At 41.5% G+C, this 19,926-nt stretch overlaps 1 protein-coding gene across 12 annotated transcripts in view; it reads left to right on the plus strand.

Moving 5' to 3' along the window:
• The window catches only part of BTRC (beta-transducin repeat containing E3 ubiquitin protein ligase), a 116,964-nt gene that overhangs the window by 41,808 nt on the left and 55,230 nt on the right, over positions 1-19,926 (plus strand). For 8 of the 12 annotated variants that reach the window (XM_061458917.1, XM_061458922.1, XM_061458919.1 and 5 more), the window contains one exon: positions 8,731-8,808. The exons of the other annotated variants lie outside the window; for them this stretch is intronic. In XM_061458917.1, coding sequence (XP_061314901.1) covers positions 8,731-8,808 — 78 coding nt within the window. The remainder of the gene's footprint in view (positions 1-8,730; positions 8,809-19,926) is intronic. 12 annotated transcript variants of the gene reach the window in all.

Here is a 19,926-nt window from a genome sequence, read left to right on the forward strand (position 1 = left end):
TTTTGATGTCTTTTTAGGACGTTAGCTTATGTTCAGAGCCTGTAAGAATTGACTTTGTGCTCCCCCCAACTTGTGTGTGTGTGTGAAATTCAAGAAAGCGTCTTACTCCAGCATACAAAAGCACTGATAAAAGCTTTGATTTGTGGATGGGGAAGGTAGAGTCCTACAAACAGAGAATGAGAGTGTATAATTTCAAACTATAGTACTTTAACACTGTGGGATGAGTGTTGAAAATGAATTCTTGTGAAAGGAATGTAACAAGATGAAAGCAGCAAAGAAGTGAGAGCCAAGCCCTGATGGATCCAGTGCTTCTCTGAAAGGCTTCTGTTGCATAAGAAATCCCTCTTCCTGAATGTGTGGCACAACTCTGCAGTCTGGCAGAGAAATTTTAACCTCAGCTATAGCTGTTTAAAGAAGAATTTTGAGTACAAATTTATAAGATTGGAGAAATCATTAAGGTTGTCCTGAAGAACGGGAAGGGAATGCTGTTTTGTTCCGTGGGGGGGAGCAGATATGCAGGATAAGTCGCTAGTAAGAGACAAACCAAAGCACAGTGGTAATAAGATTCAGAATAAGTCCTGACACCAGTCTTACATAAGTGGCCTGGTTGGATATTTGGATGCATACACATTATGTGTATCATAAGGTTAATTAGATATTTTCATCCATGCTTTTGGGGAATATGTGCTTTCTGTTCCTTAAAAAGATGTAGATAGCTTTGAATTGCTATAAAATCTTGGAGTACAAGATGTATGCTATAAAATCATGCATAGCAAGTGCTAGCTATAAAAGCATATGTGTACCTGCAAAGGTGCTGATCAATTTGTGTTATTTGGGAGAAGAAATTCTGAAACAGACCTGGCTGTGAGAAAATGCAAATAATAAAATTCAGCTGGAGGTCCTTGAGGCTCCTTAAGCTCTAACCTTCTTATGAGGAATGGGGAGGTTGAACTGCCTAATGCAGATGTCTGTGAGTTACAAAAATAACCAGATGTCCTGATTAGCAGAAGCAAATGTTCTTCCCTTAATCCACGTGAAATTATATTCAAAGGCTCTCTGGATGTAATGCTTGTGTAAATAAGGCACCAACAAACATCGGAATAGAAAGGGCCATTGGCCAACTAGCTTGCAAGGCTTGAAAGCTTGAATATTAAAAACAAATTTACCACTGCTGACTCTCTTAAATTCACAGAACAGAAATGTTAAGCGGGGCTGCTTCCCGGGGAACATGGAAAGACTGTGCTCATTAGCCATATTTTCTCTCTCTCTTTCTCTGTCTCTCTTACTCTCGTTTGAGAAATGTGTATGAAGCGAAGCTAGCTTTTTAAAATTTTCCTAAATGGCTTGTTCCCAGCATCTGGATTTCTGTTTGTTTTTTAACTACAACTAGATTCATGCTCCTCAAAATGCGTCTGTTCATCAGATCTCTGGTATTTGTGCTGGCTTTTGGTAGTTTAACATTAAACTGAATTTACTGTCCTTCTAGGAATGCTAAGGCTCCCCACACCCTTAATTTACCCTTTGTAACCAAGCAATAGTTAATAAGTTAAATAACTTGATAAGAAACTCTCCTTGATGTCATCGTGAAGTTCCATTTGTCTTATTGCTTTGAAAATGTGTATTTTTCTGATTATTGATATGGATGAAAATTAAGGAAAAATAGAAAAGATCCATTCTACAGATGTAAACCCCAGCATCTTCTTGTGGTTTTCAACTGCAGAAAAGGTTATTTAAACTTTGTTGCCCTGGGCCACGTTAACATAGATGCAGACCAAACTAGGACTTGTGTGAACATGTGTGTCTGCATATGGTTGGAAGGACAGTGTTGTGCTTTTCCATTTTCACTGTTGTCAGAGCTTTAGGTTTAAGAATTTAGGTTATAGTGAGTACCTGAGCTGCTCAGGCATGAATTTGAACTTCATGTCTTTAGGTACCACATGAATGTTCAGGGTGGGGATAGAGAAGTCCCTATCATGGGGAGTTTATGAATGTATTGGAGGAAAAAAAGTGAGGTTTCTCTGCAGCCAGCAAGGTAATAGGTATATAAACATGATGCACATGTGCATACCAATCTGCAAAGCAGGCACTGAACTGGAAGGCCAGTTTAGCTTACTGCCTATCCTTTTCAGTGACATCAGTCACTGTGAGGCAGGCTGCAGTTTCTCTGCCCTCTCCTTCCGTCATTCTAATGCTTAGCTATAAACCCTGTGCAAAAGAACCATTTAACTTTAAACTTGTAAGAGCTGGGAAACTTGTCTGTGCCTTCATTCCAAGCCGAAGTCACCCCCTTGTGCCTGCACATTGCAATTTATGGTGTTCTCTAAAAGGATCTAATCTTGGTGAATGTTCAGAGCAGCAAATGCCGAGGAGCGGGGTCTGATACTTATCTCTGCATTTTCATTGCTGTGGATCTCCCTGTGTGTTACAGCTGTCATTTTTTGTTTTATCTACCGAAGAGGCATAGAATTGCCTTCAAACTTGCAGCTTTCATACTTGTTTTTTCCTCAAAGAAGATTACCAGTATTAAGGACTGCTTTTATATATTGTAGCGACTAGCCAAATAAGCATGAATTTGCATAGCTGGGGCCTCATGACAGGAGAAAAAGGAAAAGCTATTCTTAAGTGTTTTTAGTGGATGTTAGACCCATATTTTTGTTTAACAGTAATACTGCTCTCAAGCTGACATTGGCTATGCCAGGATTCATCCTAGTGCTGTTTGAAATGGCTGAGATATTTATAAACTGACAGACAGCATTTATAAAATCAGGATGCTGACAGTCCCTTAACGATAACAATGGACTTGGACTCATCTATCACTTACAAAGGTTATTGGAAAGAGAACATAAGGCTTATATGTGCCTCTAGTCTTAGGCTGGCACTTATTTCCACACATCTTTCTCTCTCTTTTTCTCTCCTCGCTGCATCCCCCTCCACTTTTCAGTCTGCTCTGGCTGACATGGACATTAGGCCATTACAGCTAATTTCTCCATACCCTTACCAGTGATTCCTTGTCCTATTTTCTGCAAGAAATTGATGCAGACTACAAGACAACTAACTTCGTAGGACCTTGGGATGACACCCCTTCCCTCTCAAATCCCCCCTTCCTAAGCAAGAGAAACATCCTGGCTGCTGACAGGCTGCTAGCTTGAATTGGGAAAGAGCAGTGTGAATTGACTGACAGATTTAACCTGGGGCTGGGCGGGGGTTAAACAGGCCTTCTGCTTCCTTTTCCTTTCATATAGCACCAGTCTGCAGGCAGAATGCTGATGTACCTACTTTATTCAGTGGCTCCCTCTTGGTGGAGACAGTACCCCTCTGTCCTGGCTGAGGAGGACCAAGCACAGTGCAGGATCACTTCAAGAAACATGAAAGAGGGAGTCAGTTATTTCAAGCTGTGATGAAATGCTGTGTTCACTCAGTGTACCTAGGAGTTTGGGGGTCAGGTGGTATCAACAGTTTGCCCTGGAAAAGGGGAAATAGGCACTGTTGCCTTGTGTGTGCTAAAGCATCTGCTTTAACATGGCAACAGAAATACTGAGACAGCTACCTCTGGCATCCAGTTTGCCCTTGAAACATTTACTCTACTGTAACTGTTTGGACACTGTGTTCCCACTGTATTATTTGCTTAGAGACCTGAAATACCCAAGTAGATTTTCTGCATGCGGTTGGATCTGCTGATACCACTAAAAACACATCCTGCCCAAGCTTCTGTTCAAACTGATGTGTATGCACGCAATGGCTAGAGCGAGACTTGATTGGCTTGAGGGGCTATATTTATCAGGAAACTCGATTAAAATACAGACTGCACATGACATCAAATTTGTAATCATTTTTCCACAGCAAGCAAGCATTTTCTGTATTGGATGCAGGTGTTTAAAGCAATAGTGTGTTTTAAGGGCCAGTGCAGCACAAATTCTGGCCTTTGGGATAATGACAAGTGTTTTGCCTGCATAAACAATATTATTTCCACTACCACCACCACCACACCCCCGCCCCTGAGGTCCACACGCACCTAGTTTCCCTCAAGCTCATCATCTCTGTCAGGTTAATCAATAGGCACCGTATGGCAGAGGGTCAGTAATCAGTGTCATCGTGCCTTTAAATCGTGTTGAAAATTTGCTTAAAGCCTGGGCCAATTAACATCGAGATGATGAATGGATGGGTAGATGGGAAGAGCCTGGTGCTCAGGGGCTTTGTGAGAAGGAGATGCTCAGCTGTTGAGCAGCAGACACCAGCGAATAAAATCAGCCATTCATGTGAGCTCAGTCCACCCACTCTTAATGATAATGTCAATCTAGCAAAATATATACACATTGGAGTTGTCATGAGTTCATAAATCAAAGGAGTTTGTCAAAGGCATTCAGATTAACGAGGCAGCAGCAATAACAAGTCAAATTTGCATAGAGAATTGCCCGAATCTCAGTAAATTATGATCCTGTTTTTCATTTGATTATTTGCTAATGTCTCAAGAGGGAGAATGATTATATTAGCATGCAAAATCTACTCCAGAAGTAGAAATCCAAGGTATAGCAGACCAGCACATGATGACAATTAATCAGTTTCTGCATACTAGCATAAACGCGCAAGGCCCAGAAATGAACTCCTTTTTTTATTATTATTTCTCCTTGCTACTGATCCAAATGGTTCAGCTTGACAGAGACTTTATATTGCTTTAACAGTGTTCTGAATTGTGCCTGCAGGCAAGACATAGTTATGCAGCTATAACCAACCTATCCATCTGCCAACCAGATTGGAATTCTCCTATCCAAGGCTTCCATTAACCCCCACTGACAGCTCCAAACAGGATTAAGAATTTGAAAGCATAAAAAATAGTTGTGCTCTTCGCTCAGACACACGCTTCTCCCCCACCCCCACCTCCCCACACTTGGAATAAGGCTGCGTCTGTACTCTCTTATAATTAGTACAGGGCAGAACAGCACCAAAGAAAACCTCCCCCAGTTGGCAGGGGTTTGATTTCCACCACCACGAGTGAGGCAGCACTAAAGGTAGCTCTGCCCAATTGGTAGTCCCTGGGAGTGCATTTCTCCGTGTATTATATCTCATCCCCAGCAGTGTTTTGCTGGGCTGTGTACGCAAAATACTGCATGTCATCTCCTGTCAAACGCTTCAGTCTAGGGATTTGGTATGCGTCGTAGCATGTTGTATTTAGTGGTGGAGGAGGCTTCATGGGGAGAGTTAAATAGTAATAATTTCGTAGTGGTCTTTAAGACAACCTGCCATGGAGTTATATTCTGTTAATTACAGGCTGAAGTTTTGAATGAAAATCACATTTAAAAGGATCTCGTTACAGACAGTAGCCATTTTAGGAAAAATCAGCTACGGAGGGCAGAGCCCCTTTACAGGAATCTCCTGCTTGAGGGAAATTTTAAAGGTTACAAGAACTGTGACCTTGGGTTTCCTGGCTTCTCTTCCCAGCACTTCCACTGTCATTGTGTGACCTTGGGCAAATAAATATTTTACTTGTTTGTGGAAATGGGGGAAACACACAGTATTTATCTCACCAAGATTGATCTGTTTGTGCTTTGGAGACTTAAGCACTTCACATCTATCTTGCTTGTGCTGGTTCAAAAGGAGGGACCCCTGCATGCGAGTGCCAGCACTTTTGGTGAGTCTGGCTCTAGTCTATGAAGGAAGGCTTGCCTGCAGGATTTAAACATTTTCCCTGATGGAAGGGAGTTTGTATGGCTTTTCAGCTCTCTGTATGCACTGGTTTTCTTCACTTCTTTCACCTTAACAAATTCCATCATTCCTCTACTACGTGTCAAGTACAGTTGCTGCAGATCTTTAATATTCCCAGTGAGTACACCCATCTTACCGTCTGGATACCAAATGCTTCTTTCCAGGTCTGTGCCCGGGACATGTGTTTCAGTAACCACGAGAGGGTGCTGAGAGCGGTGCCTCCCTTTGTCTTCCTCTTGTGTGGCCGAGAGCATCACTGAAGTCCTGCTGAAGCAAACCTTATTCTGACCTCGCACGTGTTTATCCCTCCTCCCACCTTGTTCAGCAAGGAGGAATATATAGATGTACCGTTTCAGTCAATTACGTTATGCTTTTCCCATGACCATGGCAGAGTGATGCCCTATCAAGTGAAATTCACTTCGGTGCAGCTAGCTACAGTTAGTCCTGAAATATTCAGAGTCTTGTACCTGCACCTGGATTGATAGGTTTCCTGTTCCTGAGAAAGGAGCGGGAGTTATAAGCATCTGTGCTTTTTCTTAAGTGTAATGCTTTTGAGTCATTCTGTCTTCACCAAGCGTAACTTACTTGCTGACAAAAGTGCATGAGCAGCGCTCCTCTTTAATAGTCTGCTGTGTTGGTGCTGGAGAATGGTAAGACGCCAAGCTGTGAACCACCATATGCACTTGGCAGTCTTTGTCTGGTCTTTGTTTAGCCAGCCTCTTAGCCTTGCCACCTATAAAGGTAATGAATGCAAAATGGTACTCTGCTTGCTCTTAAAATGGGATGCTCAGCTTAAAGGAAAAGAAGGTAACTTGATGCTTTGCGGTAACTAGAAATTTCAAAATAAGGGCTGACAGCAGCAGTGATTTTCCTGCTTTTGGATGTTTTTTGAGGGAGGATCCGTAATGGCTTTGAGAGGAAAGAAGAATGCAAGATTTCACTGTTGTAGAAAGATTATTTGGAAGGGGAAGTCATTTTGGCACTTACTGTAGGGAAGGGGGTGGATGTTGGAAAAGCATCTAGAAACAGTAAACAACCCCCTCACCCCATCAACAAAATGCATTTCCTGGTATGTGTAGTAAGTCACCTCAGATTCTGATGTTTCTCACACTTGGTCTTTTTCTCCAAAGTGCAGAAATAAAAATCCTCACTTGAATGAATGACTTACTAAACTGTATTTCATGAGCAGAAAAAAGCAGCTTTAACATCTGACTTGCCTTTTTGGAGATACGTGGTTCTGGCTTGTATGTTTTTACGACCAGTCCTTTCTAAGCTGGATTTAATGTAATAACTTGGTCCAGGCTGAGACCTCATATGAAAACTTTTAAAAGCTGGCCTCTTACAGCAATTTATCAGGCCTGTTTAGGATTGATTTCCATTATAAAACCCTGTTTACAGCATCCCAGATGTCATGGTGCCTTGCGAGTTCTGTATCTTGCTTAAAAACCCCCAAAATCACAAATCATTAGTTGGCCTGTAAGCCTAGATTTACACAAGATCTTCCCGACCAGTTTATGACATCCCAAGTGTTTTGTGTTTGTTGTGTCTCTTCCCAGTCTGCTATTTCTCAGCAAACAGCTCCTACCCCTGCCCTACCTCCTGCCTGTACCTTTTCTTGCCATTCACCAGCCCAGCAAACTGAGCTGCCTAGACAGTGCCTGATCACGCAGCACTGCAGTGGGCACATGAGCACACTGCTCTTCTGATGGCTTCCCGCAGCCTGCCTGCTTTCTGCTAGCCCTGCTCTGCCATGCTGCCTGTTTGCAGGACCCAGCTCCTCCTCTGCCAACAGATTCCACTTGTCTCCTGAGGTGCTGGGCTGGAAGTTGGCTCTGTGAGAAGCCATGCTCAGTGAAGGACAGGTTATTTGGGGAATAAGGGGGAGAAATGCAGAATGCAAACTTCTGCCTGAATATCTTCACTCCTGAGCTTGTCTGCAAGTAACTGGAAAACCACCCTTTTCCTGGCAGAGCTTTCCCTAAGCAGTTTTTCTGTACCTCTTTAAAACCTGTTTAGTTGCTCGCTACTGAATGCATGGGAATGTGGCCTAAGGCTATGAATACTGTGGTGATCAAACTGATTTTAGATGTGTGTGTGGGATTCCCCCAAAGCTGGTTGTCATTACTCTGTCAAGGCAGTGGCTGAACCCATGCAAAGGAATTCTGTCTTCCAGGGTAGCTGACTTTGGCAGTGAGGACAGGATTCTCCCCACATATCCAGCAGTTTTTAACCAAATGTTTGCTATGTACTGTGCATGTCCTGGGATAGCTATAGTCTGCCTTTGGTTTTAATCATGCGTTTAACAGGACAAAAGTCTCCTGATGGTCTTTCTTATGCTGCAAAAGCCCTCCTTTTTCTTCTTGTGCAGCTTCTCTTGACTTACTGATGCTCTTTTTTTGGAGGCAGCAGCTTCAGTTTTGGGGCATCAGTCTTTCTAGAAATTACACAGGTATTTAGAGTCAGAGGGCAGGAGTAAAACCAGCCCTAATATCATATGCAGCCTACACTGGTTTTTATAAGGATCTCCTGACAACCTCTTTCACCAGCATTTAGCTCAACCATCGTTTCTCCATGATTTTTGGCAGCCAAGCAAACTTGGTGCAATTAATAATAGTTAGGCAGATTAAAAGCATAGGGGCACAGAGAATAACAGTTGCATCCATTAACTACCTTTTGTTTTCAACAGGTTCCACTGTTTTAAGTAGTTATTCTGGGGTGTTCAGGAACACTGGTGTTGCCATGCTGATCCAACCACCATTCCAGCTTTTTGAAGTGGCTGTTACTGGTAGTTTCAGAATAAATCCCCAAAGCACAGGCTTCCTTGGTAAAGATCTGCATAGTGGTGCATTGTTGTGTTGAGGAGGAGAAATTCTTTCTCTGCCATAACAAGCTGTTTGGCTTAAATGTACAAGTTAGCCTCCGGTATACATGAAATACTACAGCCTGTGTAGTACAAATATTCTGTTTCTTTTCTCCTTGCAGAGTGATATTAGGGATAAGAACTGAATTAAAGCTTACTTTCTTTCACAGAATTCCTCTGAGAGAGAAGACTGTAATAATGATGAGCCCCCTAGGAAGATCATTCCCGAGAAGAATTCACTTAGACAGGTATGTGATCAGTCTCTTTAAAAATGCAATAAAACTTTCTAGCTATTTGAATCCTTAAATGCTTCTGGAAGCTGAAGTCTGACTTGCGTACATGGAAATCTTTTCTCCTTTGTAGTCTGAACAACTCACATTGTACCCAGGAAAATCAGACACAGAGATTTAGCTTTCAGGAGAATTTGATGACTCTTTCTAAAGAAATGTGGGCTTCTGTATGGTGCAGTCAACTGTGACTCCCTAGTTTTGCTTTTTTCCATTTGGTGTTCATCAAGACCTCTTCAGCCTTTTCTTCTGTAATTGTTCCTGTCTTGTTTGTAGTATATTTTGCCTAGCTTCAGATCAAAAGTCTCAAAGTGTTCTGCAACAAGTAAGCTTTTTATTGCCCTTGAAGGTAAATATTCTTGGAGGTGATGTCCAGGTTAATAACCTGAAAAATGACCTGTTCTTGTTTCTTCTACACTCGTATAAATTACTAATAAGTAGGAAAGAGAAAGGGTGGTCTGATAAAACTTAATCCCTTTGCCTTTTATATATAATAAAGCAAATTTCTTACCAGTTCAAAGGAATCAGTTTTTCAATCCCTATGGTCAAGAAAGGGAGTCTAGTTTGTGATTTCTGGGGAACTTAAGTTAGCTTTAGTGATTTCAAATCCTTATTCACCTTGCTGTTCCTCCCCACTGCAACCTTCAGGCAGCAGAAGCAAAAGTACGTCTGTGCTTCAGCTGCCCAAGGTGGCTGCTTGGTGTATCAGAATAAAACCATTGAGGAACATGACTTAAGTGAATACCCCAGGCCACACATTGCAACAGCTGAGGAATTGGCAGTCTTCCTTCTGCATTTCAGCCATAGGAGCAGCAGTCTCAGGCAGAGGAATAGGGTGGTACCACACTGCCCCACTGCTGCTGTTTCCAAGAGAAATTGTGGGTCAGAACTGTAGTAGGAGAAGAAGAGGTAGTATTTTTTTATATATAGTGTGCTTGTGTTCAGAACTGAGAGTTGTTTTGAGGGGGGCAGGTTTGGTTGTTTGGTGTTTGGTTTTGGTGTTTTTTTTTTTGTTGCTGATTTGGGGTTTCTTTTTTGAATAAATGCTCCATCCCTGGCAGTGTTCAAGGCCAGGCTGGACAGAGCCTTGGGTGACATGATTTAGTGTGAAGTGTCCCTGCCCATGGCAGGGGGGTTGGAACTGGATGATCTTAAGGTCCTTTCCAACCCTAACTATTCTATGATTCTTTGATTCTGTAATGTATTGTGCTAGGAGTTTGATTTTGTGGGAGTAGGTATCATGTGAAGGACTGTATGTGGCTAAGACAGGTCCATCTAAGAGATATAGTCCATGTAAGGCTTTTAGACAAGAGGCAGTATGCTAGGATAATGAGTGGGGTCCTAGGTACTGCTGAGAAAGATTACCTTGTAGAATTGATTATATACATTACACCAAACTGAAAATGTTTCTGTCATTCAGTAACAAACAAGAAGATCTAGAGGAAGAGGGCAGAGCTCCTAGGTCCCTGCTGTATATCCCCAGGATAGCCAACAAGGTCCCCAGCACACCAGAATTATTTTTTTCCTTCTCTTGGAATTACCTTACTGATGAGAAGCCTTCAGGTTCAACAAGAAAAGGTGTGTCTCTTCTCCAATAAAAGGTTCATAGTAAGAGATGTTAAATCAAAAACAACATGAGTTACCTATTTTGTGTGCCTTCTCATTACACTGAGTCCTTCCGCATGATTATTAAGGGAGAAACAAATATTCATGGACAGCATTATACAGATTTCAATCTTCAGAAGTATTCTTAGTGTCCAGGGAAAGCTGGCTTTCCTTCAGGCCTGCAATTCTTCATAGCCAAGGTGACTAGATAAGAAGAATGCACCTAAAAAACTACTTGACCTGTCCAAATATTTCATATTGGAAGTAACTCACGTGGACGCTGTTTATGTCAAAGGTGGTTAGTTGTGTTTCAGGATATTGTTGAGATGTTGTATCAGTTTCCATCTTTCTGTCCAGTCTTTACAATGACAGATGCATGAAAATCCTTTGGTCTTCTGCTTGCTATCTGAGGCCTTTTGTGTTGAGAACAGTGCTCCTGGACAAGTGCAAAATGTAGTTTAAAGCAGATGCCCTCTTCTTTAGGTCATAGGAAGTGGTTGACCACAATTTTGTGCCTCTTGTAGAAGAAATTTTGGTTCTTTAAGTAGATATAATTAAAGTTATCTGAGCATTTTGGAAACTCAGATTGCTCCTCTATTAGTCATGGACAAGAACCAGTGGGGAGTTTTCCAACTCCAGTTGCAGAAATCAGATTCAGATGAAGCCATTAATGGTAATAAAGGTAATAAGGAGATGTAATGGTTACTTAAGCATCTGAGGTTATAAGCAGAGGCTGAAGGACATCCGTTGCTCAGTGCTGTGGACCTCTTACTAGGTGAAATACCATTCTTCTATTTATTAAAATGTTTTTTGGAGAAGGGTGTCTTCAGAAGCCTCAACAAGTGGAACTGTGTCCTTGGCATGCTGGAAGTGGGAGGCATGGCCACTTGTAGGTGTGTGAGGGGCAGCGAGGCAGGAGAGACACCTGGGAAAGGAAGGACAAAAAGGCAATGAACTTGACACTGTTAGCTGGACCAGTGAAAAGATCTAAGCTATGGCAAGCTTTGACGTAACAATGCAGATGTTCAGTTCTTGTTGTTTGCTTGACCTGACAAAATTAAATTTTGAGGGGGTAAACTGAAAATAGTATAAAAACAGACTTCAGAAAAAACAATAAGTGGCAAAAGTTTCTGGCAACTTTATTTAAGCTAACAAACGAATTTTCACTCTGCAAAGTTATAAATTAATTTTAATAGGCTGATCCAGATGGTCCATTTGGAAAATGGATAGCTTGATCTGTTGAAAATTAAACTAAATTTATCTCTCTCATACTTCAAACTGAAGTAAGCGTGAGAAGAGTGCCCATTAAGTCCAGCTCATACAGATGGACCGGCAGGTCACACATGGGACTAATCTGATTCATTTTAAAAATAAATGCATGAGTTATTGAATCAGGTTCCTGTTTCAAGCCCTGCATGTGAGAGTGTGTGTGTGTGTGCCGCCCTTTCAGAGGGACTTGCAAATGCTTCAGTGCCTTTTTAACCTGTGTGTTTCCATTTTAATTCAACTTCCTTGCCAAAAAACATAATTAGTTTTCAGTGCCTATCATTTAGTGTTAGACCCAAACACTAGATTGATTAGGTCAGACATTTGTTATTTTAAGGGCTATGTCTCCATTCTTCATTTATGAAGAACATGAGCTCAATAGTCTTGGGGAGAGAGCTGGCCTTTAGAAACTGGGAAGGGGAAGCTCTCTGGGGGCCCCTCCAGCCTTTAGCTTCTGGGTGTTTTTAACAGAGCCATGAATGCAGATTTGTAAATTTATTGCAGTGCCATCTGTTTTTTTTTGCAGGAACCGTATTATTGTTGGCTCGTATCTGTCTATTGTGGTGGTCACTCCCCAGGAGCTTGCCCTCATAGTCCTAAGGAAAGTGATGAATAGTGGGGGTCAACATGAATAGGTCACAGGGCAGCTGTCCGGGGCTGCCCTGAACTTGATTACCCCACTGGTTTTTAAAGAAGACGGGCACAATGCAGGTTGTTTAAAACCCTCCCTCCCTTCTCTTTGGTTTAGCAATAATGAAGTGCCTTTTGCTACCGTGGTTTGTCTATGGGTGAAGGTGCCTTGTGGGGAAATGCTGGCAGCAGCAAGGCTGCTGCACCATACCTCCTGCAAACCTCACATTGGACTCTGCTGCCTTTTTATAAGCTTCCAGATGGAAGTCCGGGGGAAAAAATTCCCTGTCTGTTATCCCATTCAAACAGGCCCCTTAGCATTTTCAAGAATCTTCCCACTTACCATTTTGGCACAGAGCATTACCTCAGTCCAGTCTCACAGATTTTAGATAGTTTTGTAAAATTACAAGTAGCACCTAAAACATGCTCTAGGTGCTATTTCAAAGTTAAAATAGGCACAGTCTGATCTTAAGATTTTAAAGCAAATATTCAAGCAAACCATAAGAAACGGAAAGCAGTTATAGAAGATAGAGCAAAGGAAGGATAAAAAGTAGCAACCATCAACCATTTACTTCCAGCTGGTAGCCTCATCCCACTGCATAATTTTCCTCTCCGGAAGTATTTCTGCTATGAAAAGTTAAAGCCCTCTTTTCGGCTGGTGAGGAAGGTTGTATGATGAGGAGGGAGTGAGGGTCCTTCAGCTCCCTTCCTCCTTCCCTCTGGGGAAGATGCTGCAGTTTGAATTTGCCTTTAGCTGGAGAGCTGACCAAGGCAGGATGTACCATGTCTATGAAGTTATCCCAGGTACTTCACCTTTAACGTTATTGTTACTTGCTAGTAAGGAGTTGCTGGTTGAAAACCCTCCTGAAATTGCTTGATGTACATCCTTAGGCTTACTTTTAAGATTATTCTTTCAGTTTAATTATTTTCTCTCTTGTTCTCAAACAACAAGAAAAAAATAATTTCCATTTCTCTGTGACACTTAATGCATGTTAAAAAGCTAGCCAAGGCAGGTTGTGCCGGAGTCTAAGCTACAATGGGAATGCTGCCTTGTGGCGGAAAGGCCACTGGGCTCTTTCAGCACTAGTGCTAATAGGAATCTGTCACCCCGCCGCCGCATTGCTGCATTCCTCTGTAATTGAGTAAATTGCAAGTGTTGTCTGCCCCCCCTCCCGCCCTTTGTGTCCATGTCCACTTACCATCCCAAGAACGTGGGCAGTGATAAATAAAGCGCTGAACAGGGCGCTCAACTCTTTGAAAGCAGCGTGTTGCCAGCCCCCTAGTTATATTTCTTTAAGTGTTTATGTTTTTCTGTATTCTTTCTCTTGTGTGGCTGGAACCCTGGGGATCCAAAGCCATGAGAGAGGCCAAGAAGCTAACAAAAGTAGCTGTCCCCTTGTTAGCTTGTTCCTTTATTCTTTAAAAAACAAGATGAAAACCATCTGGCTCAGGGCATTACATTTTCCTCCCCCATGCACCTCTATAGATGAAGAGTTTCACCTGCAGTGAGGGTTTACATTGATTAGGGAGGGAGCAGTAATTCAAGCCTCCATCCACTTCAGTGGTACTTTGCAGTCTTTAAAGGTGCTGACCCATTGAGTTAAACTGTCAAGGGAGGATAAAAAAGGATCTTCATCCCGGGAGGTAACAGCTGCCAGGTTTTCAACACCTTGCACGCTGCTGGAAAAATGTCACAAATTGTCAATGGAAAGAAAAATCACTTGGCTGCCATATTCCCTTAATGATGTGCCTTATAAAATGAAAGATTTAAGGGTTTAAAAATCAGCAAGTAGCTGTCAGGGAAGAAAAAAAAACCCTGAGGGATTGTGGACAATGGGCCCAACAAGATGTATCCCAAAAGACTGCAAATAATGCATCCAAGATGGAATAACCAGACCTGAGTGGGATGACCATGGTTATCTTTGCACAGTGGGACAAGAGGGAAGTGAAATCAGCATCAGCAAAGAAGTCTAATGTTACCATGCCTGTATTTAAAAAAGAAGGGGGGTGAGGGAGAGGTCTGATTCCTAAGCCAGTGAGCTGAGAGAAGACATACTGTATTTCTGCTCTTTTGAGGACAATTTGTTTTCAAGCAGCTACCAGATGGCTAAATACCACAGCATTTCCTTTTTCTTCCAGCAGCCCCCCCCCCCGTTCTTTAACAAGAGATCTAGTTCTCCCTGCTCTTTGTTTTTGTTTGTTTTAATGCTTTTACATCGCTGAACCACCCCGTGGTGTCGGAGCATTGTGGCATGCTCTTTTTTTTGTTTCCCCCCCCTGTGCATTGATGGATGAGGAAAAAAAGATCTTCAGCTTTAATGTAATTTCGTGTAACAGCAGATTGGAGTAAGGCTTTTAGACTTTTTGTTTGAATTGTCTTGAGGTTTTTTGTTTTAGGGGCCTCTCCTTTTTTCTGTTTTTTTCTGTTTGTTTTAGGTAAGTCATTTTAATTGTACTGAGTAGTTAGAAGGTACACACAGCCAAGGGAGCTTTGTTATGGTAATTGCTCAAGAAAGCCCACTCCCCAACTACCATTGCCATGTGTTGAGACACGTCTTCCCTCTAGTGGCAATATTAAGGACTCTGGCTTTCACAGTCGGCAAGGTGTAATTGCAATATGACAAACTGTGCTTTAGGGAAAATCCTGTAAATGATCTAGTTTTTTGTTTGGCTGGTCTTTATTTTGCCTTACGACTTTCCATGGAGACAGCCCTTCCCAAGGCTGGGCTAGAGATAAGAAAGGGTTCGTCTTAAGAAAATAATTGCGGCGAATGCTGGGTAATGTCTTACAGCTTGACTTAATTCAAGCCTTCTTTTTAATTACCTGCTTATAAAAACGTTTTTAAATTTGTTGAGATTACTTAATTCTTTCACAAGCAGCACCTCATTTGAAATAAATAAATAAATTGCATTTATTTGAAATAGTCCATGTGAAAGACCTTTAAAGGGTAATTAATGCAAGTCTCCGAAGACGCTAAGTACAATGAAAGCGGTCTTTCCAAATCTGCTGGAGTGATTTGTTTATATAACTTCCCACTTCTGCAGAATTCTTCGGAGTCTAATAACTTTTTTTCTAACCGTTTGGCAATTTGTGCTTAGCTACAAAAGCTCTTGTTCAAAAAGAACAGTTTAATAATCTTTTCCCCAAAAATGACTTGAAGGGAGGGCATGGGTTTTGTCTTTTTGCTGGGTTTTTATTAGTGTTATCTTTCTCTGATAAATCATGTAATTATTAACTATTGGGGGGGGAAATCTTATTGAACTCCTGGGTTGCAGCTTCTATTAAGAAGTGGAGTTTTGTTCAGGGACTGGGGATTCTCGAAATAAATGGCCAAAGAAATGGATTTCAGTCAGCGTAAAAGCTACACACACACACACTCACACAGAGCCAGAGTTCTGTCTGGAGTCTGAGGCTTCAGGTTGGTATCCAGTGCTTGCCCAGAGCTATGTGGACAAGAGTAGAAATGTTTATGTGTTTGTGTCAAAGAGCAGGTTCATACTTTCTTTAAAAAGAAAAATGTAACCAAAGACACTTAGGGAATGAGATCAGATAGAGCTCTATCTTTAGTGAACCATAGTCTAGTGTCTCTGTGGCTTTTTAAACCTTTGGCTGAGTGAATGCAGCTTAGTGGTTCCCCTGCTTCTGACATGATTTGGTGCTCCCATATATTTGTAGGTTTCTTTTGTTTCTTTTTTTTCATTAGAGCTTGTTTTGCTATAGGGCTGCTTAACACTGTTCTCAAACGGCTTTTGCAAGGTTAAAGGAATGCAGCTTGGTAACAAGTTTGTGTCATTTTAAATATATACCTCCCAGTAAATAAGGAGGAGCCTTGCAATCAATCCCTTTTAGTGTGTTATGTGTTTCACCTGACAACTAAACCCTCTATTGATTAACCATTACTTTGTTAGATAATCTCGTGTCATTGAAGCCACTGTAAAAATTAAACTCTTTAAAATGTTTTACCTAGCAGCAGTGTGAAAATTGAAAACTTGTTCAGAATTACAGCCCGCTTCCACAAAGAAGGTAGTTTTCAACAAACTGGTTTACGTTTGCATGCTTTATATGCAATATAAAAACATATTAAAGCCCTCCAACACAAAGCTATCTGCCTGTGGTGTTGAACCAGGCTGCCATTTCAGAGTGCTTTTCCTTGGTGAAGAAACCTCTTATCTTGTTGAAAGGTGATGAGAAACTTCAACAGTTTTGGTGCAAATTAGATGAGATTCATAAAAGGGTTGAGCTTTAAAGGTGAGCTTGAGAAATTTGCTTTTCTGAGGTTTGGCTCTGGTTTTGCTTTTCATGGTTTTTCTTTAGTCGATGTGCCCATAGGCATTGGAATGAATGAAAGGAGGTGCTCTGATGTGTCAGTGTAGCATGAGACACCATCAAATGTTTTATCTAATATGAAAGGCTCTGCATTATTGCTTGATGATAAGACATTCATTCTGCTTTCAGTTAGGTCTGTTCACTAGTAACTGTTAGTATGAACACAGTATCAGATTAAATCAAAACTCCATGTCCAGCAGTAATCTTGTGTCTCACAGTAGACAGTAACTGCTGCCTACAGAGGAACATTAGAAGGCAACCATTTAGTATAACCGTCACAATATATTCTTGCAGCTTCTTATGACTTGACTTCATGAGCCAGATGCAGCTTCTTTGCAACATTATCAATACATTTCCATTGAGACCTCTTAAGTAGAGTGACATTACCTCTTTTTTTTAAGGAGAAATAGGCTTTCTTCTGCATTTTTGCTTTAAACCTTTTTAAACATATGGTAGAACATGTACGTGAATCTTCCTTACTTTTTTTATTCATCCCACAAGGCTAATAATGCATTCTTTTGTGAGAATGTGAAGAAGAACAGAAGAACTTTGTAACTTTGCAAACACAGTAATGGACGTTAAACTGAAGATCACTGTATGTTTTATTCTCAAATCTTCATCCTGATGGGTTGAAGCCATTATACATGCAACTTTTAATTTTCTTTTTTTTCCTCACTACTTTATACTGAGCTGGAGGACTAAATGGTTGTCTGGTAATTCGGCACTTACATAGATCTTTAGGTAAGAAAATTACGTGTAAAAGTTGATTCTCGCAGTAAAAGCATGTTCTTCTGTCCTTTCTGTGGCTGAAAAGGTTGTGAAGGAGGAATTTAAGTATCATTGGCATGTTGTCAAAGGGCAGAGAGGTATTGATAGCATGAGAATGCCCAGGTCTACCAGACCCAGAGTCTCCTCATCCATTGCTGGCTCCAGCACTGTCAGTGGAAGATGCTGCTGAATGGCAGCAAACGGGTCTGGCTGTTCCCTGTGCTCTATTCACTGCTCCTGCAGTATCTACCATGGTTACATCAGGGATGTCTGGGGAATATCTCTGTCATGTACTCTATGGACCTGCTGTCCATAAATTAGTTTGATCTCTTTTTCCACTTGCTGATGTTGTTTCTCTCCATAGTGTCCTGGGACAGCAGGCTCCAGAATCACTGCCAGCTGTGTGAAGTGTTTAATTTATCTGCTTTAAATTATTACCTTACTAGTTCCATCAAGTGTCACTAGTCCTGGTATTGTGGGATTTGATGACAAGTTATACCAGAAGTTCAGTTGGTGCTGTTCACACTGACATGTAATATGTGGATGAAAGTAATACAAATTGAGCAATACACTGAAATAATTATTTGTATCTACATGCTGGCGCACACACAACTTTTGAAGAGTACTGAGTGAGCTTTCTTCCTTTGAATAGTGCATGGTGAGCTTTCTTCCTTCTCAGAAAGTTCTAGGCGTTTTAGATTTAGCATTTAGTTTTTCACATGGTGTATTTCGGTTGTCTGCTCTTTCCCATTTGTAAATGTGAGAGAAAGCCTGATGTAAGCCAGGCTTTTAAAAGCTGGCTTGCTACCAAGGCTTGTGCATACCTCTCTTGGGAGGAAACAGACTGACAAGATCTGACTTCAGTTCATGGTTCAGTTCATGGAGCCACAGGCTTCCTTGTTGCTTTCAGTAAATGTTTTAGTGGTTAGCTTTTCATCTGCAAAGTGGAGTTGGTAGTAGCTTTCTTCGAGTCAGAACTCCTCATAAAATTAGCAGTATGTAGCAGATAAGTTGTGCAGAAATACTGCTACTGGAATTTTAGGAATTGTAAATGAAAGAAATCACAGGTTTACAATAAATGGATTAAGTTACACAAATGTAAATACTGAACAAAGAGTCTTATCAATTCTTCATGGTTTCTCACCTTCAGAATCTGGCTGAATTTAGCTGAGATGATGCTTACAAAATGAAGTTTGCATGGTATTGTCTGAACGTCAGTGCAAAGCAGGTAGTGTCAACTTTCTGTCCACCAGTTGGGCCACTACATGTAAGCCACAATGCGTGATAGTTTATGCCATTCTGATCTTTCTTCTGAGGAGAAAGTTCTGTGCATACCAGAGTGATAGTTTTATGATGTTGGCAAATATTTGCAAGAGGCTTAGTCGAGTCTGTCAGACTTGTTTGCGTGTGGCCTAATCCCAGTTTGAATCTGAGCCTCCCCTGCTGAAAGATGCACTCTGTTCATCTGCACAGCACTTTGAAGGGATTCGTGTTTGAATTTTTCAGTTTCTCCTTGTGGATCCAGAGTCAGAAGTTACTAGCTGGCTGCTAGTCACAGCAGATATCAGTGTTATGACTTGTAAGGAAATCTGCTGGAGCCAGGATATTCTACATTCCTGTCTGTCACTGGTTGTTTTCTGGTTAGAGATCTCACTGAGAAATAAAACATGAACTGCTAAAGCAATGGAGAACATAGGGCTTCTGTACTCCTTTTTGTTTCTGTCTCCCAGTGAGCTTTAAAGGGGGTCTGTAAAGAAGTAAGGTGGAAAGGACTGTGAATTTCCTAAAGAGCGTCTGTACTGTGCTTGGCCAGTACAGATCCACCTGAGCCAGTATACTTGATTTCCCGTGGTAGGCAGTAAGGAGTGTTTAATGAGGATCATAGGAATGTGGGTGAATAATGTTATAAACTGACTGGGAGCACTTGGTTCCCATCACCTGGTGCTTACTGTCCTCCTGAGGAGGAATGCTGGGCTTGTGGATGTATCTCCTATCACTCTCAGCATAACCCTCTTTTAATCTCTTTGCATTCTTGCCTCTGATGTCCTTTGCAATATGTTCTTCTTCTGGTTTGTGTGTTGTTAGTGACTACATCTTTTGCAGAGTTGGGCCTCTGGTAGAGGGGCAAAAAGGGGAGACAATTTGTTGGTGCTTGTCACTGAGGGAATCTGACTCTGTCGTAGGTTTGGAGCAGAGGGAGAGGTTTAGGAGCCCTTAGTATGCCAGCACTGCCTGTAGGTTTTATAACCTGTAGCAGGCTTGGGGGTTGAATTAGTTTCAAGTCAAGCAAACAGAAATCTGTTGCAAGCTCTGAAAGAAGGATCTTCACTGCAATATTCACCAGCACAGTTGCCAGTGAATATTACAGGGAGAGAACTGACAGGCAGTTCACTATAAATCTTGGTGTGGCCTCACCATAAGGCCGTTTTAAAAATACCATGAATGTTAGTATGTTTTACTTAGTGCTCTTGGAAATGTCTTTG

This window comes from Pezoporus flaviventris, unplaced genomic scaffold (assembly GCF_033815535.1).
Source record: "Pezoporus flaviventris isolate CSIRO_AGI_PZ_B2104156 unplaced genomic scaffold, CSIRO_AGI_Pfla_v1 ptg000029l, whole genome shotgun sequence".
NCBI classification, from domain to species: Eukaryota; Metazoa; Chordata; class Aves; order Psittaciformes; family Psittacidae; genus Pezoporus; species Pezoporus flaviventris.